Raw genomic sequence first — 27,243 nt, forward strand, 5'->3', positions numbered from 1 at the left:
ATACTGAGGGACACTTCATAATGATAAAAGGAAGCATATACCAAGAAGACATAACACTTATTAATATCTATGCTCCCAATCAGGGAGCCCTGAAATATATAAAGCAATTACTAACAGAACTAAAAGAAGAAACAGACCAAAACACTATTGTAGTAAGGGACCTAAATACTCCACTGTTGGATATGGACAGATCATCCAAACAGAAAATCAATAAGGAAATAACATTCTTAAATGACACATTAGACCAACTGGACATAATCGATATTTTCAGAGGCTTTCATCCCCAAATAGCTGCTTATACATTCTTCTCTAGTGCACATGGAACATTCTCAAGGACTGACCACATACTAGGACAAAGAGAGAGCCTCAACAAATATACGAGGGTTGAAATCATACCAACCATATTCTCTGATCATAATGCTTTGAAGCTGGAGATCAAAAATCAAAGCTGGAAGTCAAGCAGGAAGAACCACAAATACATGGAGATTAAACAACATGCTACTGAAGAATGATTGAGTCAGAGAAGAGATAAAAAGAGAGATCAAGAGATACATAGAAATGAATGGTAATGATAGTACAACATATCAAAACTTTCATGACACAACAAAAGCGGTAATAAGAGGAAAGTTCATATCATTACAGGCCTACCTCCAAAAACAAGAACATTCCCAAATAAGCTACCTAACGCTTCATCTTTAAAAACTAGAAAAGGAAGAACAAATGAAGACTAAAATCAGCAGAAGGAAAGAAATGATAAAAATTAGAGAGAATTAAATGAAATTGAAAACAAGCAAACAAAACAATAGAAAAAATAAATGCAACAAAGAGCTGTTTCTTCGAGAAGGTTAATAAAATTGACAAACCTCTGGCTAGACTCTCTAAAGAAAAAAGAGAAAGGACACAAACAAACAAAATCACAGATGAAAGAGGAGAAATTACAACAGACACCACAGAAATAAAAAGGATCATACAAGAATGCCATGAAAAATTACATAACACCAAATTTAATAACCTAGATGAAATGGATATGTACTTAGAAAGATACAAACTTCCTAGACTGAATCAAGAAGAACAAGAAAATCTTAGTAGACTGATAAGCGGTATGGAAGTTGAAAGAATCATCAAAAACCTACCAAAAAGTAAAAGTCCAGGACCAGACAGCTTCACCAGTGAATTCTACCAAACATTCAAAGAAATTTAATACCTATTCTCCTCAAACTCTTCCAAAAAATTGAAGAGGAAGCAATACTTCCCAACTCATTTTATGAGGGCAATATTACCCTGATACCAAAAGCTGGTAAAGATAACACACAAAAAGAAAACTACAATATCTCTCATGAACATGGATGCAAAATTCCTAAATAAGATACTAGCGAACCGAATACAGCAACATATTAAAAAGATTATACACCACGATCAAGTGGCTTCATCCCAGGGGCTCAGGTATGGTTCCACATATTCAAATTGATTAATGGGATACACCACGTAAACAAATTAAAAAATTAGAATCATATGGTCATATCAACAGATGCAGAAAAAGCCTTCAACAAAATACATCATCCATTTATGATCAAAACACTTAACAAAATAGGTATAGAAGGCAAGTACCCTAACGTAACAAAGGCCAAATATGACAAACCCTCAGCCAACGTTATTCTTAATGGTGAAAAACTAAAAAACCTTTACTCTAAGATCAGGCACAAGACAAGGCTGTGCACTATCACTACTGTTATTCAGTATAATGTTGGAGGTCCTAGTGAGTGCAATCAGGCAAGAGAAAGATATAAAAGGCAACCAAATAGGAAACAAAGAAGTCAAACCATCACTATTTGCAGATGACATGATTCTTTATATAGAAAATCCTAAAGACTCCACAAGAACACTACCAGAAACAATAAGTAAATAAAGTTTCTGGATACAAAATCAACATTCAAAAATCCATAGCGTTCCTATACTCTAATAATGAATTGTCAGAAAAAGAAGTGGAAAAAATAATTCCTTTTGTAATTGCAACAAAAAGAATAAAATACCTAGAAATAAATTTAACAAAACATGTTAAGTACCTTTATGATGAAAACTATAAACCCTATTAAAAGAAACTGAAGGAGATATAAAGAAATATATATTCCGTGTTCTTGGATTGGAAGAATCGACGTAGTTAAAATGACCTTATTACCTAAAGCATTATACAGATTTAATACAATCCCATCAAAATCTCATTGGCATTTTTTAGAGAAATAGAACAAAAAATCATCAAATTTATATGGAAGGACCCCAAATTGCCAAAGCCATCTTGAGAAAAAAGAACAAAGCTGGAGGCATCACTCTGCCCTACTTCAAATTATACTGCAAAGGACATACAAATGGCCAATAAATATATAATTAATATATGACAAGATGCTCAACATCGCTAGCTATTAGGGAAATGCAAATCAAAACCACAATGAGATACCATCTCACACCTGTTAGAATAGGTATAATCAACAGGACAAGTAATAACAAATGTTGGAGAGGATGTGGAGAAATAGGAACCCTCATACACTGCTGATGGGACTGCAAATTGGTACAGCCACTATGGAAAACAGTATGGAAGTTCCTCAAAAAACTAATAATTGATCTACCATATAATCCAGCAATTCCTCTACTGAGTATTTACCCCAAAGACTTGAAAACCTATATCCAATGTTCATAGCAGCATTCTTCATCGTGACCAGGACATGGAAGCAACCGAAGTTTCCTACGATAGATGATTGGATAAAGAAGGTGTGGTACATATATATAATGGAATATTACTCAGCCATAAGAAGAGGTAAAATATTGCCATTTGTGACAACGTGGATAGACCTTGAGATAATCACGCTAAGTGAAATAAGCCAGACATAAAAGGTTGAAAACCAGATGATACCATTTATATGTGGGATATAAACCTAAAAGCAAAAAGTGAACATGACAGAGACCCATGGGCATGGACAATAGACTAGTGGTTAACAGAGAATAGGAGGGAAGGGGGAAGGGGGAAGGTTGATGAGGTAAAAACGGTCAAATACGTGGTGACAGAAAGAAATCTAACTATGGGTGGCGAACACACAATGCAATATATATATGCCTTAGTGTCAAATTGTACAGCTGAAACTTACTGGAATTTGTTAACCACTGTCACCATAATTTAATAAACAAACAAACAAATAAATAAAAACAAAGTAATTGTTGATTAAAAACATTTAGTATTTAGAAAACAGATAAAAACTGTTATTTGTATTACAAACTAGAGAAAGGAAAAATCAAACAGGAATACATATGTAATATAATCAAGACTCATTTTTAAGTGGAGTTTGGAGAAACAGACTTCATCTAGTTCATAGAGGACAAATCGGAATAAGAGATTCAATTTTTATGAACTATAAAGATTGAAAAGCTATGATTTAAAATATTCCTTCTTCCTTTATCATGACATTATAAAGAAACAATCATCGTATGAAATATTACATTTAAAAATCTTTAGATCACTCTACCTACCACTGAACATAGAGAACAGATCACAGACCTTATTCTCTACTACATACCAACCTAGACATGGGAGTAAAAATATAATAAATAAATAATGGAGAGGAGATGATAAATAGCAGTTTTCCATCTTCTCCCTGCTCTGTGGTTTTTCAAAATTAAAATATGATTACTAATTATTTCTTTGTTTTTTTGGTGTAGGCGTCCTGGACAGGTGTAAACTTTTTGTGTACTCATATTTCCTTTAATGTGTTTGTATGTATATTATCTGTTTTTCTGTAATCTCTCAGAGGATAAGAGCACTTATTTCTTAAATATATCAGTAAGTGAAAATGGGAACATACCAAATACATGCTTCTTCAGTTATATTGATTCTTACTCTGATATATTATTGTTGTGAAGTCTATGATTTCTCCTGTATAACTAAGAGAAGCCAGAAGTTTACTCTTCAGTTATTCTTACTGAGCTAATTAAAAGTTAATTTTCTAGGAAGATAATATTTTTTTCACTGGAAAAGAAAAACCAGCCCATGATGCTAAGAATGAATAGGAGAGATTTGAAAATGTTTTCATAGTCGTCAAGTGAGTAAAAGTTGGAGAAAAGGTGAAAATTGTCAACACTGTAAAATGCCAGAAAGAGATCATGTGAGATATAAGATAAAAAGTGATTATTAAATCTAGCAATTAGTAGGTAGTAGAGCAATTTAAATAAAGTCATGGAGTCAAAATCCAGTTTCTAGTGAGTCGTTAAGTGAATAGAGGTGAAGCAAAGGAGCCAAACATAGGCTCAAGATACCTTGGTTGTAGAGGAGAAGTTACTAAAGGAGAACCAAGAAAGTTTTTACAAGCTAAGAGAGATGAGTTTGTCTAAGTGCTGAGAAGAAAGAACTAAAGGAGAAATGGAGGTTGGCTACATAAGAGAAAAATCAAAGTTCCTAAAGAGATAAAAGAAAGAGCATGATGAAAAGAGGAACACAACTGACTGTAAAGCGAGGGGAAAGAAGGAAGGGAGTATAAGTACAGAGATGGTAAATAAGCGTGTGAGATGGCAAAAAGTTGAGGTAGTCGGTGCCTTTGAGTATTAAAGAGAAAGTTACTGGGAGGGCCGCATTAAGGTCTTGAAGCAAACGATAATTATCTACTCAAAATGGCTATTGTGGAAATTAGGAGGAGCAAACATTTCCTGTGAAGTGTTTTTCTTCACTTCTGTGGGCTTAACTAAGGTTGGAGACCATAAGTTTATGGTGATATCATTTCCCATAAAGGTGAGCCGTTCTCCAGTAGAAGGAAGATGGCAAGAATAATCTAAAGTGCAGGGATTATCAGCACAGTTACAACAGGACAACGAAGAAAAAAGGTATAATTATTGGCAAGAACAGTCAAATGTTATGCACTCCAGGACTAAGCTGAGTAGGAAAGTAAAACCCTGGGGTGGGAGAATGTATGAAGTTAGAGTTTCTCAGGCTGCTCTTCTCACAGCCTCCAAATATATTCTTCCTTTGTATTTTCCATTCTGATTAATGTCAGCTATTCTAGCTAGCATCCCTGTCCTGGGTCTAGTCTATTGAAACTTTTAAATATCTCCCATTTCTTTCATCATATTTCCAGCATTGCCACCCTGTTTAGGCCTTTGCCTTCATATGAATTGTCACTGTAGCCTCCCAGATCTTCAAGTATTGTTGTTAATTCATCCTCTGCCACTGGAGTGATTTTTTAAAATTATCATTCTGATGTTGGATGGTTGCAAGAGACAGATAGGTTGAGAATGACCTCTTAGCATTTGAATAAATGATGATGCATTAACCTATATATAGAATGAAAGAAGAGCAATCTAACAGGAGGGACAACACACAGGTAGGGAGATATGTTACACAGGTATTTAAAAACAATTATTGACTGTTTGCTATGTGCCGAACACTCTTTTTATGCTGAATATATGACAACCACAAGGCAAATTATCTCCACTCATAGAGCTTACATCCTGGTAGTGAGAGGAGATAAAATGATTAGCCCCAGCAAATAAATATATGCTATTTTAGGTGATGAATAAGTCTTTTAAAAAGTAGAGAAGGGATGGAGTGGGACGGTGGTATGGGAGGATAGGGTAGTCAGAGAAGGGCTCAAGATTGATGAGATCTGAATAGAAGCTATGCTATAAACACACAATGACAAATTGGTACATGAATATCAAAGCAGAAGGGATTACTTATAATCAAGGAAATGGTATTTGCATTGGACTTGCTAGAAATTTTATGGGTGATGATTCATGAAAGGGTCAATCCAGATGAAAGGAAGAGTGTGAGGCAAAGCTGAAAAGTACTTGCTACATTCAGAAAATAACCAGTTATTTATGATAATAGAGATAAGTGGGGTCAGACTGTGGCAGTGTTTAAATATCTAGACTTCATTCTCTACTCTGTGGCCAAAAGTTAATGACCAGGAATGTGACATGCCGAGAAGTATGCTTAAAAAAAAATAATCATCTTAAGAATGGATTGGAGAAGGGAAAAAGTTGAGGAAAAACCCTAGTTAGAAACCTAATGTAGTAGTTCGAATGAAAGGTAATGAGACCTGAAGCAGAAATAAATAGGAAGGTATATATTTGAGAACCAGTATGAAGATAAGATCACCATGATTTGGTTAAAAAAAAAAAAAAATGTAGGGGCCGAAAGAGAGGCAGAAATACTGAGCCAAGGTGTCTGGGAATATTCTGAGGTCACTAACAGAAAATCACAAAAGGGAAAAAGGCACGTTTAGGAGAACATGGCGAGTTTCTTTCTGACATCCTTAGGTCTTGTACCAGTGAAGAGTCCCAGGTTTTCCACAACAGTAGCTGCAGCTCTTGAGACTGGTTTCTTTCCTCCTACTCCTGGGACACTTTGCTTCTCGGGAAAGATGAGACTATAATTGGGTTTTCAACTAGCTTATATTATTAAAGCCAATTTCTCACACCTCTCAGGAAAAGAAAGTAGTATCTGCTACCTGACAAAAGTAGTAGCATTTATATACATAATCCTCTGACTGTACAAATTGAACCACAGTTCCTGTCTTGGCTTAGGACACTAGGTCATTGAAAGACTTTCACCTTCTTGAAATAAGCTTGTACAACACAATAATCCTGCGCTCTTTTCCGAGACTATGCATCGCGTTTCTGCATCATTTTTTCATGAAAACAAAGTAGTTGAGCAAGCATAATCTGGGGGTGCCCAGAACTAGTTAGTTCTGACCTCAAATATAGTACTGGGACGAGCTGAGTTGAAGCTGAGTTACACCTACGCCCAGAGCTGCGTACAGAAGTAAAACTACATTTCCCGGCGATCTCTGCGCGGTAAGACGCGAGAGAGGAAGGACGGAAGGGGGGGGGCGTGTCTCTTGTGAATAGCCTTTCTATTGGTGTGCAGTCCAAAGGGCCTAGTAAAGTTGGGGGCGATTGGAGGAATTCGTGCACGCTCAGGCGGCGCCGTGACGCTCTCTAATTTAACTTTTTTGTTTTTCGGTTGGGTTATCCGACTCGGTGGCTTTAGTGTGGCGTGAGTATAAAGTTTCAGCTTTCGGGTCAGGGGGCTAGGCAGGGGGCCTTGGAAAGGAAAAATGTAGTGACGGAGAAGTAACTCTGGAAGTAGTGCGGAAGAGAGGGATGTGAGCCTGAAATATGGGAGTCGTTAGGAGGGCTCCAAAGAGAAAGATTTTGGGCGTGTTGGAGAAGTGGGGTGTTATAGCGATGAAGGAGTCAAGAACGGGATGAAATGGAGAAAAGAGTACGAATTTGGACGTCCTGGAAATGGGTTCCAGTATTCTTTCACCGAACTCTATCCTAATTGAGCCTTAGTTTCCTCATTTGTAAAATTAAGGGATAATAAAAATACTTCATAGTTCTTGTGGGATTGGATAAAATAATAAATTGTCAACGCGCTAAACAAATGTTAATTGTCAGTAGACAAGCTACAAAAAATACTTAAACAAGGATATCGCAGAGGTGGAGGAAGAGAAGCTATATGCTACCCATTAATTTATCTATAAGCAAGGGCATTGTTCTTTTGAGTAAGGCAGTTTCCATCTACAAGGAACATACACTAGCATGGGAGAAATGATAGCAAAACTCGAATGTTAACTTATAGAGGCTTGCAAATGCAATTCAAAATGCATAGTTAGATCATTTTGATAGATCGTTTTGGATGGAGAGACTCAGGAAAGAGATTGTATTTGAGTTTTTGTATGCAGACTTAATGTCATTAAGTGAAATTAGTGAGAGTGGAGGGAGCTGTGTTCTAGTTGGAGGAACAAAGGTGTGGAAGCAAGAAAGTTATCTGGTGTCAAGGCCATGCCACCCTGAACACACTCAATCCCATCCCATAGCGGAAGCTAAGCAGGGTTGGGCCTGGTTAGTACTTGGATGGGAGACCACCTAGGAAGAGCTGGTGCTGTAGGCATAAAAAGAGAAAAAAGTTATCTGGAAACCAAGGGTATGGTTAGGGGAGTAGAGGAGAAATAACGCAGAAGAAATAGGTTTGTCCTTTATCGGTGATCTCTAGGCTGAGTTTGATTTAATGCATTAGGTTATAAGGAGCTACTGATGAATTTTAGGATCTTTAAGAAGGTGGTCCAGGGTTGGGTAGAACAATTAAGCCATCACAGTAGAGTGGGTAAGAAGATAAGGAAATGCCGAATTAGCATGGTCAGTGTTGAGATAGTATATAGACGATTTTTATATGGTTGAATGAGAAGGTCAAGAGAAGGAAATAATTTTCAAGTCTAGGTTGCTTGGAAGATGTTAATACTAAAATAGGAAAGTCAGAAAGAGCATGTTTGGGTGAAGAAGACGATGTATTAAATTAGGGAAATGTTAGCTTTGAAGTACTAAAAAAAATATGTGACTTAAGTGATTTTTTTTTTTTTAAACATTTCAAGCTCCTGTGGGGCATTACATAATTGGAAATTCAAATCAGGAGATTGAAAGAGATGTCCTTTGTTCATTCAACAGGTGATTTTTTACTCTATGCCAGGTAGTGTTTTAATGAAGAGGTAGTCATAAAAGCAGTGGGAATAATGATGTTTCCAAAGAAATGGATAAAGAAGGTAGTAAAGAAAGTTGAAGATTGAACCTTTTGAACCAAGGGGGAACATTTTCAGTAAAAATAATAATCTCCATGTAGTAAGTGCTTATATGTCAGACACTGTGCTCAACCCTTTTATTCATTATTTTATTTAATCCTTACACCAACCTATAACATATATGCTATTACTCTCCCCATTTTCTAATAAGTAACCGAACTTTAGAAAGATTAAATAATTTGCCTGAAGTCACACAGCTAATAAAGGACAGAGCTTTGACTGAAACTCAAGTCAGAGCCCATGCTCTCAACTACAAAGCAATATTTTTTAAAGGGTGGTCAACACTGACAAACTAGGCATACAAATCAAGGAGTGACTTGTTGGATGGAAGATGGAAACCCCAAAGAACAATTAATTTATTAATTTGGATGTCTGCTGACTAAAAACAGCAACTTCAGATGTTGTAGTTGTCAGATTGTTAGAGATTATAAAACAAATGTGAGTGTAGACAACTTTTCGTAGACGTACAATAGAAAGGAGAAGGAGCGAGGACAGTCTAATCCAGGGAGAAGAGAGGTTGCAGGTTGTTAGAAGGCTGTTTTAAAGTTCCAAGTTACTCTTAGTTTTTAGTACAATGATATTTATCTTTAAAATGTCACCCATATTCGTAAAGTAGAATGTAATTTGGCTATAAAAAGGAGTAAAGTACTAATACATGCTACAGCATGGTTGAACTTTGAAAACATGCTAAGTGCAAGAAGCCAATCACAAAACTACATACTGTACAATTGCAATCATATGAAAATCCAGAATAGAGCGGGTTATAGAAACAGGAGGTAAATTAGTGGTTGCTTAGAGCTGGGGTGCAGTGGAGCACATGGGAGATAACTAAAAGACATAGAATTTCTTCTTGAAATGATGAAAATGTACAATTGGTGATTTTTGGACCTGTCAGTGAATATACTGAATATTATGAATTGTACACTTTAAACGAGTGAATTGTATGGAATGTGAATTATATCTCAATAAAGCTTTTAATAAGTGTCACCTGTAATCTTACTATACCATCCCAACTACCATTTTTATTTTCTAGGTTATTTTTCACAAGAGGCAAATTGGCCCAATTTGGAGAAGTTTTGTATAAGGAAGTGGGTTTGAAGGAAGAAGGTAGTCATTTTAAAGGTGAAGATAAGAAGAGAAATGGCATATTTAAAGGACTGGCTGGTAGAAGAAAGCAAATGGAATGACAGAGGCAGTAACAGATTTTCTAGCTAGATTTGATAGACTGACCAGTAGAAGAAAAAGATACTGAACAGAGTTAAATTTATATTGAGGATTTAAAATATTTTAAATCCCTAGAGTGGAGGGCAGAGGAAGGATTGAAGGTATAGACTTGAAAACCATTAGAGTGTACATGTTATTTAAAACCATGAGACTTCATGAGGTCCCCAAGGAAATAAGTATGGATAAAGGTAAAGAAGAACTATCAATGACCAAACTGGTGAGGAAGGAGGAAAACCAGAAATGTGATGTCCTGGAAGCCAAGTGAAGAAGAGTTTCAAAGAGGAGGAAGAGAGGCACTCTGGAGTTCCTAGTAGGAAAATGGTTATAGAATTAACAATAGTGATTATCTCTTTTCACAAAATTCTTCTCCAAAGGACTGACTACTAAGCAGTAATACACCTGGTAGAAGACCACAAGAATAGCATTACATCATCTCTTGACTGGCTCAAAATCAGAATGGGTTGACAAAGCATACTTGATAAGAAAGATTTCCCCAGAGTTAATATATTAAAACAAACAAACAAACAAACTCTCCCTCTCCCCACCTCCTCCCTCTCTCACCTAATTTGGTATTCCCTCCTTAAGGTTTATCTTCCTAAAAATTTCTATGAGAAGATTTCAAAGTAGAGGAACTTAAGATCTATCTTATCAGTTGGAATGGAGATTGTGAAAGAATCTTTTAAAGATTTTAAATATTTTTTTCTTTTTCTCTAAGGTGAACTAATAGATACAGCACACCAAATAAAGATAATATCGGTGGCTTTGTATTTAGTTTAAATTTTGCATAATGAGTCCTCTACCTCAGAGGTCCCCAACCCCTAGGCCACAGTCTGGTACTGTTCAGTGGCCTGCTAGGAACCAGGCCACATGGCAGGAGGTGGGTGGCCTGTGAGCAAGCAAAGCTTCGGCTGTATTTGTAGCCACTCCGCAGCACTAGCATGACTGCCTCAGCTCCACCTCAGATCATCAGCCATTAGATTCTCATAGGAGCCCTGGTCCCTGGTGCCAATAAGGTTGGGGACCGCTATTTCTCATTAGAAACTGTGTCTGCCTCTCCTATAATTTCAGGAGGCTTTTCTTCTGTCTGTGCTTATCCATCCAATTATTAATTGCTGTTCTGATTTTATTGAAAATAATGAGAATACCTTACTGAAAACTCAAAAGTCAGATCTTAAGGATTTGGAACTACTTTAAAGAATTGTATTACATTTTAAAACACATTCTCACCAGGAGGCACGTAACGATGTTAGAGAACTAGTCTATGTTCTCACTGTTCTGTTCCTGACCTCTCATTCTGAATTTTTGTGTATTTGACAGGTGTGAAAAAGACAGCATGAACTTTACGCCGACACATACCCCTGTCTGCAGAAAGTAAGACATTTGCTTATTTTTTGAGTTGTTAAAGAATCAAGACTTCTGTAGCCTTAGCTCAAGTTAGTTTAGGAACTAGAAGGGTTTCCAAACTCTGGATTTGAACTATATTATATATTAGACTCATTCCTCTATTCTTGTTATATGGAATTTAGATTAAAAACTAGGACATATTAAATGTTAATACTGTGGCAGCCTGACCCTGCCTGGTCATTTTCTGCTTTAACAAGTTCGTTCCTGACTGCCCCCTCTTTCCAAGGACTCTCTGGCTAACATCAGTTTTCTCATAGCTTGCCAACCAATCAGTGTTCTTCCTTATATCTGTAGCTGTGTAAGAATGACAAGACTGTATAAAACTGCCCATTATGTTACAATCGGGGCTCAGCCTTCGGATAAGAACCCGCTGAGCCAGTGCCAGCATCAGTAAATGCTGCTTCCTCCTTATAGCCTTGGTATCCCGTCTCTCTGTTCAAGAATCTCACAACAATACCAGAATCCAGCCAGTCTGAGTGGGCCTAGTAGAGTGTCAGTGCACCCTGGATTACAGAGGAAACAACCAACATATATAGGGGACTAATTCTGTTCTGCCATCCCCTTGCTGCGTGACACATCTTTCTCATACTCATTGCCACAAGTCTCATCTGCACAGTCTCAAATACCTCTTAGTTCACCTACTAACCTATTTCCCAGAGTTGTAAGGCAACCCCTCTGAAAACATGAAACATCAGGAGAAATAGTTGTTTCTGTCACAAGCTTTTAATGATTTGGAAAATATTAGACTTTTCCTTCATGAAAGCTGAAAGTACATTTTAATATCTCTTCTACACATGCTCACTTATTCAAAGTGCTGACCATAACCTTTATTAACTACAACTCTTGGCTTCTGGTATAAAGTTTCTCCACTCTATTTTGTTACATTTTAAATTGTAGGCACTTAGCCAAAAATGGATTGATTTTCATATAAGGGTTTCTTCACTTCTGCATTATTTATTTTCTAACTTTCATTGTTTTAGCTTGAGTCTGTTATTTGCTAAAAGCAAACAAAGGAAAAAACTTTTTGTCCAGCCTTTGATTAGCCTTAGATCTTGTCTAGTCTTGGTCTTTGTAATTCAGATGTCTCCAGTGCTAGAGATTAGGATCAGATATGGTTGTGCGGTCAGTAACTAGGCTATATTTTCTAATCTTGACTCTTATCATTCCCTTCTTTAATAATTTTGCCACTTTGTATATACCTATCCCTAAAAACAAGCTGTTTCATTTTGCAGGTTTCAATCTTAAATGGTAATATTGTCTATATATGCATCTCTATACATTTTCCCATTTACTATTGTTTGAATGATAGATTTGTATTTATACATGTATCTCTAATTCATAGTTTCTGATAACTTTGAAAATATTCTATTATATGGACCTGCCACAGTTTATCCATTATGCTATTGGATAGACGTTTAGAAGGTTTACTGTTTTTATTACAAATGTTACTATGAATGTTATGTGTCATCTTGTATATAGGTACATGAGTTTCTCTAGGATGAGGAATTGCGATTTTACTAGATTCTGCCAATTTACTCTAGTTTCACCAATTTACACTTCACCAGCAGTGTATAAGTATTCCTGTTACTATATGTCTTAATGGTATTACATTTTCTGTTACTATTTTCTTACTTTATATTTAAAATGACCTTTTTATTCTCTACATGTATTCTGAATTCAGCTTTAAACTTTTAATACTTGGGAAGCAGTTCATAAGATTATTCACTAACCTGTAACATCGAACTTTCAAGGCTTATGAACACCTTAATTATAAGCACTTTGTAAGAATATAAACCCCTTATTATGTAAGAAATTATAATACCTCATAAATGTTTGGCAGTTTAATGAATATGTCCTTTCTAATTTTACATAGGCCGACAACTGTCCCCAAACATGGCGCTGCCTGTGGCTTCAGTGGTTCCAGCAGGTGGAAGGGAGTATCTTTCTCAGAGTCAGTGGAATCAACTCCCTTGCCTTCCATTGAAGATCGTCTGGCCATCCTCTTCCCTTCTCAGGAGCTTCTGGAATATTATCAGAAGAAGATGGCTGAGTGTGAGGCAGAAAATGAGGACTTATTGAAGAAACTGGAACTGTACAAAGAAACTTGTGAAGGACAGGTGCAAAAGAAATGATGCATGCCCTTTTAGGACTCCGATTAAGTCTGTTCATTATTGAGAAAAGATCTAGAAGTTCCAGCTTGTATCACAAGCAGATATTTTATTAAAAACATTCTTTTCAATTCCTTTCTACACCAGCCCAGCTGTCTTCCCTTTGAGTCCCTCATTGGGAAGGACTCAAACTGCTGCACCTCTAAAATCTTAAACTCTTACATCTCAGTCTCATACTTTTAGTTCTTTCATACTCTTATATCTAACTTCATTTAACTTCATTATTACCTTCATGGCTCCTTGACTTTTCAGTTTTCTAAGTGTTGCATGTCAACTTCTGACATAATGTCCTTCCCTTCTAATCTGAATCTCATCATGTTTCACTTCAGTCATAACTGTATGGCCTGCACATGACCCCTTAGTCTTTTGCTCCAGTTGCATAGCAAAAACCCTAGCTATAATTGAATCCTATTCTCCTGGAGCAGGGTTTCTCAACCTTGGCACTACTAACAGTTTGGTCTTGGTAATTCTATGTTGTGGGGACTGTCCTGTGAATTGTAGGATGTTTAGCAGTGTCCTTGGGCTCTACTTACTAGATATCAGTAGCTCACACCGCACCTCCCAACCCCAGTTGTGACCATCAAAAGTGTCTGTAGACATTGCCAAATTTCTCCTGGGGTGTAGGCAAATGGCCACTATTTGAGAACCACTGTCCTAGAAAGGTAACAGATTGATACAGAATAAATTCATGATAAACAAATTCATGTGTATCCTCAATCACTACACAGCAATTTCCTGGTAGGTTCCTTCTCCCTCTATATCCATGCCATACCTTCCCTACTCTCCTCCACCCTGCAAGCCCTTCTTAGCCCTCTCTCATCAGGCAGTCTTGCTTCCTAGTTCACAGAGGAAATACCAGCTATCCTGGATGAACTCTCTTCCTGCCCATCTATGCACAGTTGCCTACATCTATATCCATCTCCTTATTGCTTTAGGAATAAGATGTCTCTGCCTCTTCATGCTGAATTGATCCAACCCTCTCCCTGGCCCACATCCCTTTTTCCTCCTAAGAAACCCTTCATCATCTCTCTTCTTTTTGTGTTCTATTTTTAACCTCTTGCTTAACATAGGCTTTTTCTCCTTAGTACTGTATAAAAATATGCTTAAGTCTTTCCTGACTTAAAACAAATACACATAGTTCTTGAGCTATATTTCTTCCTCTATCTACTCTCTTACATAGATGGCTCTTTTCCCAGCCCCATTTCTGAAATAGTTTGGCTTTATCACTCACTCATGACTCTGACTGCAGTTTAGTCTCTTTCCTCATTATTCCACTAAACTCTTCGTCTATGGTCTCCAATACCCATTTGCCAAAATGATCTCTTCTTTTTGTGACCTTTGCAGTGTTTGTCACTGTTGACCTCTGCTTTCTGAAAACTTTCTTCCTTGATTTCTGTCATTTTCCCCCTGAAGTTTTTATCTCGCCTCTTTGACCAGTTTTCAGTCACCATTAACAGTTCCCCTTCCTTAGTCTTAAATGGCAAAGTTCTTCCAGATTCCACCATAAATGATCTCATTTTTATCTATACTACTTCATAGGGGATGATGACATACAAAATAACTAATGCTGACTCATTTTTCTCCTGAGTTCCATGTTATTATTTGCATATCTGAACTAATCCCCTTTTTCTACTCTACCCACATATACACATATACCACTACAATTTTCCCTCTCTCCATTTCTTATCTCTTCACTTTCTCTTTATTTCCTATCTTAGTAAATGGTATCATTGCCTACAATTCTGCCCAGCCCCTACATTCGATCATTTGGTAAGTCCTGTTGATTCTGCTTCCTAAATATCCCTTAATCTATTCCAATATTTTCATCATATTGCCTCAACACTAGTTCAGATTCTTGTTATATCTCACCTGAATTATTGTAATATACTCCTTAACCAGTATCCCAGCCTCCAGTCTCATACCTATCCAGTTTGCCATTCCCTTTTCACTCCAGTAATACTAAAATACTTGTGGTTGTCCAAACATTTAAGACTCTTTGATGGTTCTGTATTTATTGTTCTCTTTCCTGAGAGTACCCACCCTCTGCTGGTCTCTAGCAGTCTTTATTTTTCAAGTTTCAACTTTTTGGTGGTAGTTTCTGACTTCCCAAAAAGGCTTTAGAGATTTTACTCCTGCCTTACTTTCTCGCTATACTATTTTACTGTGCATGATCCTCCATTAAATAATTATTTTATTTTGAGTGTTTGTATGTCTCCCCACAAAATTCCTTAGCTCTAGATATGAAACATACCTTTCATCTTTGTTTTCAAAAATTTCATAATACTTATTACATAGAAACCATTAAAAAAAGTGTGAATAGAACAGGTGAATCATAGCATTCTGGGTTCTTTAGTCTGTAAAAGGAAAATAAGAACTTTGACGTTATATGCAAATACCGATCTCACCTTGTAGCTTTTAAACTCAAATCTATAGACAACTTGTTGTCATTTGAATTCTGTATTAGTGAAACCATTCTTCGTAATGTTTCTACACAAACTGACTTTTATATTCAATGAGATACTTCTGTGAAGCTCATTATCTTTTTTACTATGTTTTTTTTTCCCCCAGCACAAACTAGAATGGGATTTGCAGCAGAGGGAGGAAGAGATTGCTGAATTACAGAAAGCTCTAAGTGACATGCAGGTCTGCCTCTTCCAGGAACGGGAACATGTTTTGCGCCTTTACTCAGAAAATGACCGACTGAGAATCAGGTACCAAGTAGGAGAAGAGAAATTTTATAGTTATATTTCTAAATTACACCAAACAAAATAAATTGCTCTGTGATAATTCTCTTGGGTTGTATTCTCCAGGAAGCAGACTCTGAGTTGGAGATTTGTTTGCAGGATGGTTAGTAGGGAGGCTCTCTGGAATAACATCAATGAGCAGATTTAGGCAGAGGGAGAATTTGAACTGTGATCCAGTGGTTAACAGAGGCTTTAGCCAACCCCACAGGGAGCTCTGAGGCTAGGACAGCCTTTCAAAGGCAAAGAAGTCAGACGTTTTACTTCCACAGTGATCAGTCATTGGATGTAGGCTGCCACCAGGGAGAGACTATAAGCTTGGAGGAGGTAGCCCCTTTCAGTCCAAGGCAGTTCCTGGAGAAGAACTCAATAACCAGAGGATAGGTGTCCACAACATCCACTATAATATACTTTTTTTTCCCCCCAGTTGTGGTAAAATATACTTAACATTAAAATTTACTATTTTAATCATTTTAAGTGTATTAGTTAGATGGCATTAAGTATATTCACATTTTTATGCCGCCGTACCCCTATACATTTCTAGAACTTTTTTCATTATCCTGTACAGAAACTTTGTACCCATTAAACAATAACCCCTCCTCCTCTTAGCCCTTGGTAACCACTATTCTACTTTGTTTCTATGTGTCTGACTATTCCAGGAACCTCACATAACTGGAATTATACAGTATTTGTATTTTTGTGCCTGGCTTATTTCACTTAGCATTACGTTTATTTATCCATCCATGTTGCATGTTTCGGAATTTCGTTCTTTTTAAGGCTAAATAATATTTCATTGTATGAATATACCACATTTTATTTATCCATTCATCTGTTCATGGACATTTGAGTTGTTTCCACTTGCTAGCTATTGTGAATAACACTGCTATGAATGTTGGTTTACAAATACCTGTTGAGTTCCTGCTTTCAACTCTTTTGTGTATTTACCCAGAAATGGAATTGCAGATCAAATGCTAGTTCTATGTTTAATTTAGTTGGGGAACCACGATACTGTTCTCTACACTGGCCACACCATTTTTTATTTCCACCAGCAATGCACAAGGGTTTCAGTTTCTTCCTATGTACATCAACACTTTTTTCTATTTTTTTTAATAATAGCCATCATAATGAGTGTGAAGTGGTATCTCGTTGTTTTGATTTGCATTGCCCTAGTGATATTAAGCATTTTTCACATGCTTATTGGTCATTTGCATATCTGTAGAAAAATATCTATTGAAGTCCTTTACCCATTTTCGAATTAGGTTGTTTTTTGTTGTTTTGTTTTAAGAGTTCTTTGTGTATTTTGCATATTAATCCCTTATCAGGTAAGTGATTTGCAAATGTTTTCTCCCATTCTGAGGGTTTCATTTTACTTTGATGCACAAAAGTTTTTAATTTTCATAAAGTCCAGTTTTAATATTTTTTCTTTCGTTGCTTCTGCTTTTGGTGTCATATTCAAGAAATCATTGCCTCCAATATCACTGTTTTCTAAGAGTTTTATAATTTTAGCTCTTACATTTAATTCTTTGATCCATTTTGAGTGTATGGTGTTAGCTAAGGGTGCAGCTTCATTCTTTTGCATATGGATATCCAGTTTTCCCAACCCTATTTGTTGAAAAGACTGTCTTTTTGCCATTGAAAATTGAAAATCATTTGACCAAATATGCACGACATATTTCTGGGCTCTCTATTCCTTTGGTCTACATGTCTGTCATTATGCCAGTATCACACTAATTTGATTACTATAACTTTGTAGTATGTTTTGAAGTCATAAAGTGAGTTCTCCAGCTTTCTTCTTTTTCAAGATTGCTTTATTTGGAATTTCCTGAGATTACATATGAATTTTAGGATGGATTTTTTTTTTATTTCTGCAAAAAATGTCATTGAGAATTTGATAGGAATTGCACTGAATCTGTAGATTGCTTTGGGTAATATCGATATCTTAATATTAAGTCTTCCAGTCCTTGGACACAGGATGTTTTTCCATTTATTTATGTGTTCTTTAATTTCTTTCAGCAGTATTTTCAGTGTACAGATCTTTGACTTCCTTGGTTAATTCTTAAGTACTTTATTCTTTTTGATGCTATTATAAATCGAATTATTTTCTTAATTTTCTTTTGGATTGTTTATTGTTAGTTTATAAAAATGCAGCTGATTTCTGCATGTTGAATTTGTGTTCTCCTACTTTGCTGAATTCACTTACCAGTTCTAAGAGTTGTGTTTTGTAGCATTGTTTTTTGTTTATTTGTGGAAACCTTACGGTTTTCTACATATAAGATCATGTCATCCGTGAACAAAGATAATTTTACTTCTTTCCAATTTGCATGTCTTTCTTTTTCTTGCTACTTGCTCTGGCTAGTACTTCCAATACTATGTTAAATAGAAGTTGTGAAAATGGGCATCCTTGTCTTGTTTTTGATCTTGGAGGAAAACATTTTGTCTTTCATCATTGAGTTTGCTGTGGGTTTTTTCATACATGGCTTTTATTTTGTGAAGGTTGTTTCTTTCTGTTCCTAGTTTGTTGAGTGTTTATATTTAAAAGGGTGTTGAATGTTGTCAAATGAATTTTCTGTGTTAATTTATGATTGTATGTTTTTTTTCCTTTATTCTGTTAATGTGGTATATTACATTGATCAATTTTCATATGTTGAACTATGCTTGCATTCCAGCCTAATCGTAGTGTATAATCTTTGTCTTATGCTGCTGAATTTAGTTTGCTAGTATTGAGGATCTTTGCATCAGTATTCATAAGGGATATTGGTCTGTAGTAGTTTTCTTATAATGTCTTTATCTGGCTTTGGTATCGGGGCAATACTGGCCTCAGAGAATGAATTGGGAAGTGCTGTCTTTTTAATTTTGGAGAATGATTGCTGTTAGTCCTTCTTTAAATGTCTGGTGTAATTTACCAGTGAAGCCATCAGGTCCAGGGTTTTTCTTCATCAGTAGGTTTTTGATTACTAATTCAGTCTCCTTAATAGCATCAGCTTTGACCTAATGCAGAACTTTTTGACTCTTGGCCACACTGAAAGTTCACTTTTTGTGTCACTTGATATATGGGTCAGAACAGCATTCTACAGTATGGAGAATGTTGTCTCCAGAACCTGAAGAGTCCTTCTCAGCATTATGTTTCCTTCTTGGTGATGGTAGGCGTGAAATGGCAATAATCTGTTCTTTACTTTGAAGGGAATGTCTTCACTGATGTGCTTTGTAAGGTTTACTTCCAACCCTCTGGTGCACATGTATCTTACCAAAGGTCCTAATGCACTTGTCATTTTCTGTTTGTCCATTTTGATTTAACATGATATCATCAATAGTGAACTAGTGTGATCTGTGGAATGGCCAGATCCTGGTCCCTTCAGACTGATTTGGTAGAAGTTTGGTAGCAGAAAAATTAACATGATCCTAGAGAAAGACTATGAAAGTATACTGTTCACACTACATGAATTAGAACTGCTTGTGGTCCTGTTATGAATGGACAGGAACATATTAGTTTAATGTACTCAAGACCAATTTAATCCGCTCTAACAAAAATACTACATCTGACACAGTGACTGAAGTTGGGACCTACTTGCTAGTAGTCTACTGTTATCCATCTAGTCTGCATAGGTTGTACTTGAGAATGAAATGGAGACCTTATGGAGACCTCCACCTCTGCATCTTTTAGGTCTTTATTTACCATCTTGGCTGGGATAGGGAGGGGCAGTTTCAGAGGATTCCACTTGACTTTACCCAGAAGTCAAGAAACCAATTTGCAAGTTTTGCCAACTATCAAATATGTTCATTTCAGTTATTCATTTGGAGGTAGAGGAAATGACCACTGGTTGGGTCTGGATCCAGTGCACCCATTGTGAGCTGGACCTGGACCAAAACTTCATTTATTACATGGTTCCCATATACCCCAGTGCCATGATAATACTTTAGGCCATCAGGTACCAGTGTCAACTCAGACCATATATCTAGTAATCTTTGAAATGCCTGGGTATTTCCTTTTCCCTGGTGTATTATTACTTGAATAACTGGCCATAGATCCTTTGGGGAAGAACTGGAGTAATCATTACCATGTACACTTGCTGTGGTGTCACCAGGTCCTACCTCCTGGGAGACCCAGTTCCTCCTTTAGATAATAGTCTCTGGGTCCTAAAACTGAGGTGTGGAAAATGTGTCAGAGATCACGATTTTGTATAGGACACAGCACTCACCCTCCCTCCATCTTTGATTTAATTGTTTAAGCTATACCCTGTTGACCCCGTCCCCCAATCTGTATTGCTGCTAAGAACATTATTCTATAAATCATCTTAATATCACAAGCTCTGAAATCTCATTTTAGAGTTTGCTTCCTTGGTTCATTTCTGATATCAGTCGTCTTGGTCGGGTTCCCTGGGAAACAGACACTGCAATAGAGATTTACTTGGCAGGAGGTTTATAGGCGAGTGCTCTCAGGAGTAAATACCTATGAGAGAATAAGGAAAGTCTGATTGGGCAAAAGTTGAACTGTGATTTAATTACAGCCAGATTCAACCAAGGCCACAGGGCGTCCTAAAGTTGGGATGGCCTTTCAGAAATATCCTGAATTGAGGCAAGAGGATTTGGCTTTGGTACCTCTCATTAACCAGGCACTGGATGCAGGCTTATCTTGGGCATATAATTATGTAAGGCAGTCCCTCTCGAGTGATGGCAGTTCTGGAGAGAGATTCAGCTGTGAGCCATCAGCTTGCAACATTGCTGGCAGTTGAGAGAATGAACCCATCAGTCCTGAAGACGAGCACCTGAGCAGTATACCCTAACATCCACTACTTTTCTAGAACCAACCAAGAAATTAGTTTCTGGCCCCTTCTCTCTGAATTCCTAAATGTAAGTACTTAGCGTTTTAAAAATTAGATTTAAGGTCTAGATAAGTCCTATTCAATTTTAATTTGAGGTTACCATTGTTTTGAAAATAAGAAGTGCAAACCTTTAAAAAGAAAAATTTATTTATTCTGGACACAATGTGTGCTTACTCTGAGAATTGCAGGGAGCTAGAAGACAAGAAAAAGATTCAGAATCTCTTGGCTCTTGTGGGAACAGACACTGGAGAAGTGACCTATTTTTATAAGGAGCCTCCCAACAAAGTAAGTAATCTTTGGTATAGATAGCGTGGTAAATGTGGCTTTTACAAAACACAGGCTAAGGTCCATAATCAGCAATTTTGGTGCTTGCTAAAGAAGTGAGAAGGAGCATTAGCTATCTTACTCCCATGTCTGTCTACCTGAGTTTTCAAAGCATTTTCTGTAATTTTGAAGAGCTTTATGTTTTTATTCTTTTTCTTCAAAATCCTTGAGAAGCAGCATTGTTTACCCATTTTACCACTTGGAAACCTAACGTACAGAGGAGCAGATGTTTTGGATGAGATTAGAGAGGAAAGCAGAAACAGACAATGTGGGAGCAAGTTTCAATACTCATTTCTTTTTTAATCTTTGTGTATACTGATTACAAAAGTAATGCATGGTTTTTATTAAAAATAAACACACAAATCTATCATATAAAAGTGGTAGTCTCCCATAATCTGTACCCCAAAAATAAAACTTTTTTTCATTCATATAGAAATATTTATGTGTATGTACTATTTCCATTTTTTCACTTCTGTAAACAGTGGCTCAGTAAGCATCTTCACATATATCTACATGTGTATGCATCTGTTTCCATTACTTTCCTAAAGGCTACTTTTTTTTCCAGCAGATATTGCTAAATTACCCTGAAGTTTTATTTTTTATTTTTATTTTTTTTCCCCTTCTTTAATTCTGCCCCCACCCCCCACTTCCACCCCTGACCCAAGGAATGTTGCCATTTCCCCTTAAGAACTGGATCTCTGAAGGTGAGGTGTCTTGTCCCACACGCAGCGTGCATTTGGGGCCTGGCGCACCCAGGGTATGGTCTGTGGCTCCACCTGGGGTGCGAACCCAGGACCTTCTGAGTGTAAAGCAGATGTGCTAACCACTACACTATGGAGCCATCCCCCTGAAATTTCAGTTTTTTAATTTATATCACTAACACTGGATTTTATCCATTTTGTTACTTTGTCTACTTTGATCCATATGTATGACTTTCCTATAATGATTACATCAATTTTGACCAATTTAATTTATGAAAAGTGTTTGCTCTGTGATAGTAAAGCTAAAAAGTGAAACATTACATTTACAAGAAGGCTACTTCCATACCTACTTTTTGCTTTTTCAGGTCAGCATTTTTCAAAAGACTATCCAGGCAATGGGTGTATGTGAACAGAATGAAGCTTCAACTTTCAGAGCAGGTACCAACCATATTATAAATTCTCATTGATGCAGAATTCAAAAACAGTGCAAATAATTAGAAAAATTTTCCTATTACACAGTAAAAATGTTCATAATGATGCCTCTTGTAGTCTAAGATCTTACTGAGTTTTTTTCTTTTTAACCTTCCCATGATATTTTAATGAAATGGAAATAAAAAATATATAATTAACATGCTTACAGTGATAAGTCATAAAAGAAATTTGGACAACTTAGGAATCAGAGTATTACTTAGCATTTCTAAGCCTCAGTCATCTTACTTGTTTGTTTGTTTGTTTGTTTGTTTGTTTTAGGCAAGGCAACCTTTGGTTGACCTCACACATTGCAAGGACCTTGTCAGCTTACAATCCCTTATTTTTTTATTTTTTATGTCTACAGCACCTGGTCTTCCTAGGTGATCTCCCATCCAAGTACTAACCAGGCCCAACCCTGCTTAGCTTCCGAGATCAGATGGGATCGGGCTTGTTCAGGGTAGCCTGGCCGTAGACTTTACCTCTCCTTTTTTAAATAGAAATCCCAACTTTCTCTCTCTTTTTTTCTTTTTCTTTCTTTCATTGATATATAATTGACATATAACATTACATTAATTTCAAGTGTACAACATAATGACTTGATATTTGTATGTTATGAAATGATCACAATAAGTCTGGTTAACATCCGTTACCACACACAGTTACAAATTTTCTTTTTCTTGTGATGAGAACTTTTAATATCTACTCTCTTAGCATGAAGTTCTTGAATTATCAAAGGAATTAAATTTTGTTTTGTGCTTTTAGTGTTGCTTATTTTAAAAATAATTTTGTCTTTTAAAAATTGTGTGATACATCATAACCAAAATATTTAGGTTTAGTTTTTCTTATTTCTTACTCTTTCTGATTAAATAATACTTTACAAAGAAAATAGGCACAACTCCAAAGGAAAATTTAGTGGTTTATTCTTAAGAAAGATATCATCATCCAGGTGACATCCTGGCAGAGTTTTCTTATAGCGATTCCTATTTGAAAAATTAGCACTATAATTATTGTGTGTTTTCCTTTTACTTCCTTTCCTTCATACATAGGTAAATGAAACTGAACTCTGCAAAGGTAATACTGATATTTGAATAGCAGAAAGAAAAGCTAAGTAAAGGTCTTCATTCAGTTTTGCTTTCTCTTTTAGATTCTAAAATAAGCAAAAGAAAACCAGCACTGAGAGAGAAGGAAGAAAGTTCTGAGCAATACCAAAGAGATATACAAACACTTATCCTACAGGTAAAGAATTTATTTTGGCAGACCAAAACAGTTTCTATCCACGAGTTTAGCTTTGTGTAACATACTTTCATTATCCCATAAGTATCTCCTCACACACATGTTACTTTGAGGCATCATGTGATTAAGAAAATTGAGGTTATTCCTAATTTATAGAAGTTTATATTTTAAAACCATTATTCTGTATTCAGCTGTTCTAGAGATGCTATTCTGAAACTTTGTTCATTCAGTTTATATGCTAAACCTTAACCAATAAAACCATCATACAGTAATAATTCCCTTTGTGGTTGGCCTAAGGGATACAGAGAGTTGCAGTTGTCTGTGCTGATAGATTAACCTTTAGAGGTATATTAGTTTAGTGCACGTGATCTAAGTCTAGGAAAGTAATGAGTTATCTTCTTACCACTTGGTAATTGTCTATCATTTGCAACTAGGATTTTTCACTCCAGTTCCTATCTTTATCAAGGAGGCTCTATTGATTTGCATGACAGTTTCTACCTTTGGCCAGCATCTCTTTGGAGTCATGACAGCCAGACTCAAAGAAGAAATTACATTATACTCATTTTGCTTCACTTTTTAAATTAAAAAAATGAAGAAAAGAGTCATTCAATTTCTATGCAGCTAGAGAGTCTTAAAAGGAAGACAGTCCTAAAGTCCAAAAGGGAGGTATTGCAGAGGTGAGGATCTTAGGGTAGGGGAAACTGGATTTTCTGGCTTTCTTTGTGTGATATTTTCTGTGCTTTGCTTAGTGTGAATAGAGTCTGCTCTTGTGTAGCCTAACCTCATTTATAAGACACTAAATAAAGAGGAGTACAGTTGAGGCTTTTCTATTTGTTTTGCTGCTATGCTTGTTTGTTTGTTTTGTGGGTTTTTTGTTTTGTTTTTTAGATTTTTTCTGGAGAAGGGCTCACTTTTAGATGTAAGGAATAAGTGGAAGCAGGGCAGGAGTGGGTACCTCATCCTTTTTGGCCTATCTAGGTGGAAGCACTGCAGGCTCAGCTGGAAGAACAGACCAAACTTTCTAGAGAGCAAGTTGAAGGGCTCATGGAAGATAGACGGATTCGCATTGAGGAAATACAAGTTCATCACCAGAGAAATCAGGACAAAATCAAAGAGCTTACCAAAAAGTGAGTGTTCAAGAAAAGCCATACCTAACAGAGTTAAAATTTTTCTGAGAGGCTGAAAAGTTAACAGTCCTATACTTTTAGCAACATAAGGTTATGGAACTGAAACGGACATTGAAAAAATTGTCTTCATTAGACACCCTGCCTCTACGTAGGAGGGTGTCCAGGCTTTTCAGGAATGCTGTTGTTTATTTTCTTGAAGAGCTAGTGGGTATTTCACATGCTCTATTTAACCTACGTTAGTGTTTTAGCTTGCCCTTAGTGGTTAAGAAATGTTCTTTTATCCACTGGTATGTTATCTGACTCAATATAGTGGGACCTTTTCCTTCGTTTGGCCCTTCGTAAGTATGGAAGACTTTGACTTTTACATACCTGTGCAAAAAATGCAAACTCTCTGTACTCAACTGTTTTTGTTCCTTACTTGCCTGCCTTTCCTCATCTTTCAGTGTGATTTCATCCCATCATTTTATTAAACATTACCTTTCTAAGGTCATTACCAAGTTCTTAATTTCTCTGACCAGTTTTCTCTTTACAGTCTTCATTGTAATTGTATGTTTCTGCGTATTTGGTGCCTCTGATCACTCCCTTTTTGAAATTCATCTCCCTTGATTTCTGCAACACCTGTCTTTTTTGGTTCTTCCTATCTAATTCTCCTCAGCCTTTTTGTCCAGTGGCCAGACCTGTTCTATAAAGATATCTTTAGTTGAATATGTTCGAACACCTCAAATTGACCATGATTGAAACCAAACTGTTTTTCTTTCCCAACAAGCACCCCTTTCCCTCATCTTAAACCTAGTTTCATTGTTTTTCCCATTTAGTTTAATGATATCACATCAATCCAGTTTCCCAGGCTTGAGGATTATCTTCAACTCTCCACTCTTATTCTCTGATTCCAAACCCTATCAAGTGCAAGCCTGAGAAGCCTCTCAAATCTATTCTCTGCCCTCTTATTCTTACTATATTTGTTCAAGCTATATTCTTGTTTAAATTGTTGCAATAATATAAACGTTCTTTCTCACTGATTCCTTTGTATTCTATAGTCTTCCTCACTATTATGACTTAGCTCCTCCATTAGGATTTATCAACTGTTTAGAAACATTGATAAACTTATGATAAACTCCTGATACCTGAATTATTAGGAACTTCATCTGGTACCAAATTAACCATTCAATCTTCTTTTTCTCTTGTGTAGTTCACCTTGTCCTTCAGCCAGACTTAATAATATCTTTTATTTATGGGGCAGGTACCTTGCTATGCGATGTCACTTCTTCTCCGAACACTTCCCTAGGCAGAATTAAATTTTCCCTCTACATTCCCATAATGATTAGTATGCCTCTGTGATGGCACTTATCACCACCTATTGTAATTATGTCTTCATTCCCCCAGGGTCTTGCCCTAGGCACTTTTCTGCCCTGTGTGCATAATAGGCGCACTATAAACATCTGTTGAATATTTGGTGATCTGTATCTAGTTACATCTTACTATCTCTTTTCTACATTATACATACTACATTTAAAATATTTTTTCATGTTACATTCTTTATCCCTTTATTGTTTTTTTGTCATCTCTAACTTTTCTAGTGTCTTTTCTTCCACTTAAAATGTGATTAAATTTGAATATGATACTCAAAATTTCTGACCAGTGCAGGCTAGAAAATCCACTGGCCCTTTTAGGCTCAATTTCTTTTAATATAGTGTAATACGTTTACATTTGGCCAGTACTTCTCCATCATCATTTTTATTTTAGTTATTTTGTTGTTCATGCATAGCACCTTCACTTTTCTTTGGATTTTAATTGTTTTTTTTAAAGGAACAGTACTTTTTAATTGTCACAGTAATTTGTAATTTTATATTTGTCTTCCAGGATATTAATAACTATCCCAGTTTAGCATCATCTCCATATCTGAGCACATGACCAGTTCCTTCTATTATATCATGAAATCCAAGGCCACTAGTGATTGACCTTTGGGTGTCACTTTCCTTTCAAACCATTTGTATATTAACAAGACCATACTTTCCCAGTTTGTAATTGAGAACATAATGTAAGAGAGAGTAAAATAACTCATTGAAAGCAAGAGAGATCCTTATGGTAACTGAATCATTCTCTTCATCCTTATACACACACACACATATACCTGAATAAATAAATATAAATATATATATATTTTGTCATCTGATAGTTGTTCTACTTTGTGTCTGGCATTATACTATTATTTTCCTCTTACATGTGTACCCTATTACTCATGAAGAGAACTGAGTGGAGGTGACATTTTTTCAGTGGAAAGCTACAGTGATTGTCTCCCAGTATTTAATACTCTTTGCAAGTAGTTCGATTATTTGATACAGTATTTTTTTAGGTATTGATGTTAAACCGATGGGTTGTTTACTTCTAATGATATTCTGTGTTGAAGATAGAAAC

The 27,243-nt window shown here is 36.3% G+C and overlaps 1 protein-coding gene, 1 non-coding gene and 1 pseudogene across 5 annotated transcripts in view; 2 read left to right on the top strand and 1 right to left on the bottom strand.

The window, feature by feature from the left end:
- The first annotated feature begins 6,909 nt into the window (after window positions 1–6,909).
- The window catches only part of CCDC77 (coiled-coil domain containing 77), a 25,083-nt gene continuing 4,749 nt past the window's right edge, over window positions 6,910–27,243 (top strand). Inside the window, exons 1-9 of one of the 4 annotated variants that reach the window (XM_015598556.2) lie at window positions 6,918–7,033; window positions 9,649–9,737; window positions 11,157–11,210; window positions 13,117–13,360; window positions 15,980–16,122; window positions 21,161–21,257; window positions 22,363–22,435; window positions 23,613–23,704; window positions 24,680–24,828. In XM_015598556.2, the coding sequence (XP_015454042.1) occupies window positions 11,173–11,210; window positions 13,117–13,360; window positions 15,980–16,122; window positions 21,161–21,257; window positions 22,363–22,435; window positions 23,613–23,704; window positions 24,680–24,828 (836 nt within the window). In that variant the 5' untranslated portion in view covers window positions 6,918–7,033; window positions 9,649–9,737; window positions 11,157–11,172. Of the gene's footprint in view, window positions 7,034–9,648; window positions 9,738–9,803; window positions 10,150–11,156; window positions 11,211–13,116; window positions 13,361–15,979; window positions 16,123–21,160; window positions 21,258–22,362; window positions 22,436–23,612; window positions 23,705–24,679; window positions 24,829–27,243 lie in introns of those variants that run through there. The other 3 variants (XM_015598557.2, XM_006923873.3, XM_015598558.2) reach the window with 3 other exon arrangements.
- LOC112472505 lies at window positions 7,816–7,933 on the top strand (annotated as a pseudogene).
- Window positions 22,824–22,942, bottom strand: LOC112472432. The gene has a single exon (XR_003043631.1). It is a non-coding gene; the product is annotated as a 5S ribosomal RNA (ribosomal RNA).

Source organism: Pteropus alecto, unplaced genomic scaffold, assembly GCF_000325575.1.
Source record: "Pteropus alecto unplaced genomic scaffold, ASM32557v1 scaffold76, whole genome shotgun sequence".
Taxonomy (NCBI): domain Eukaryota; kingdom Metazoa; phylum Chordata; class Mammalia; order Chiroptera; family Pteropodidae; genus Pteropus; species Pteropus alecto.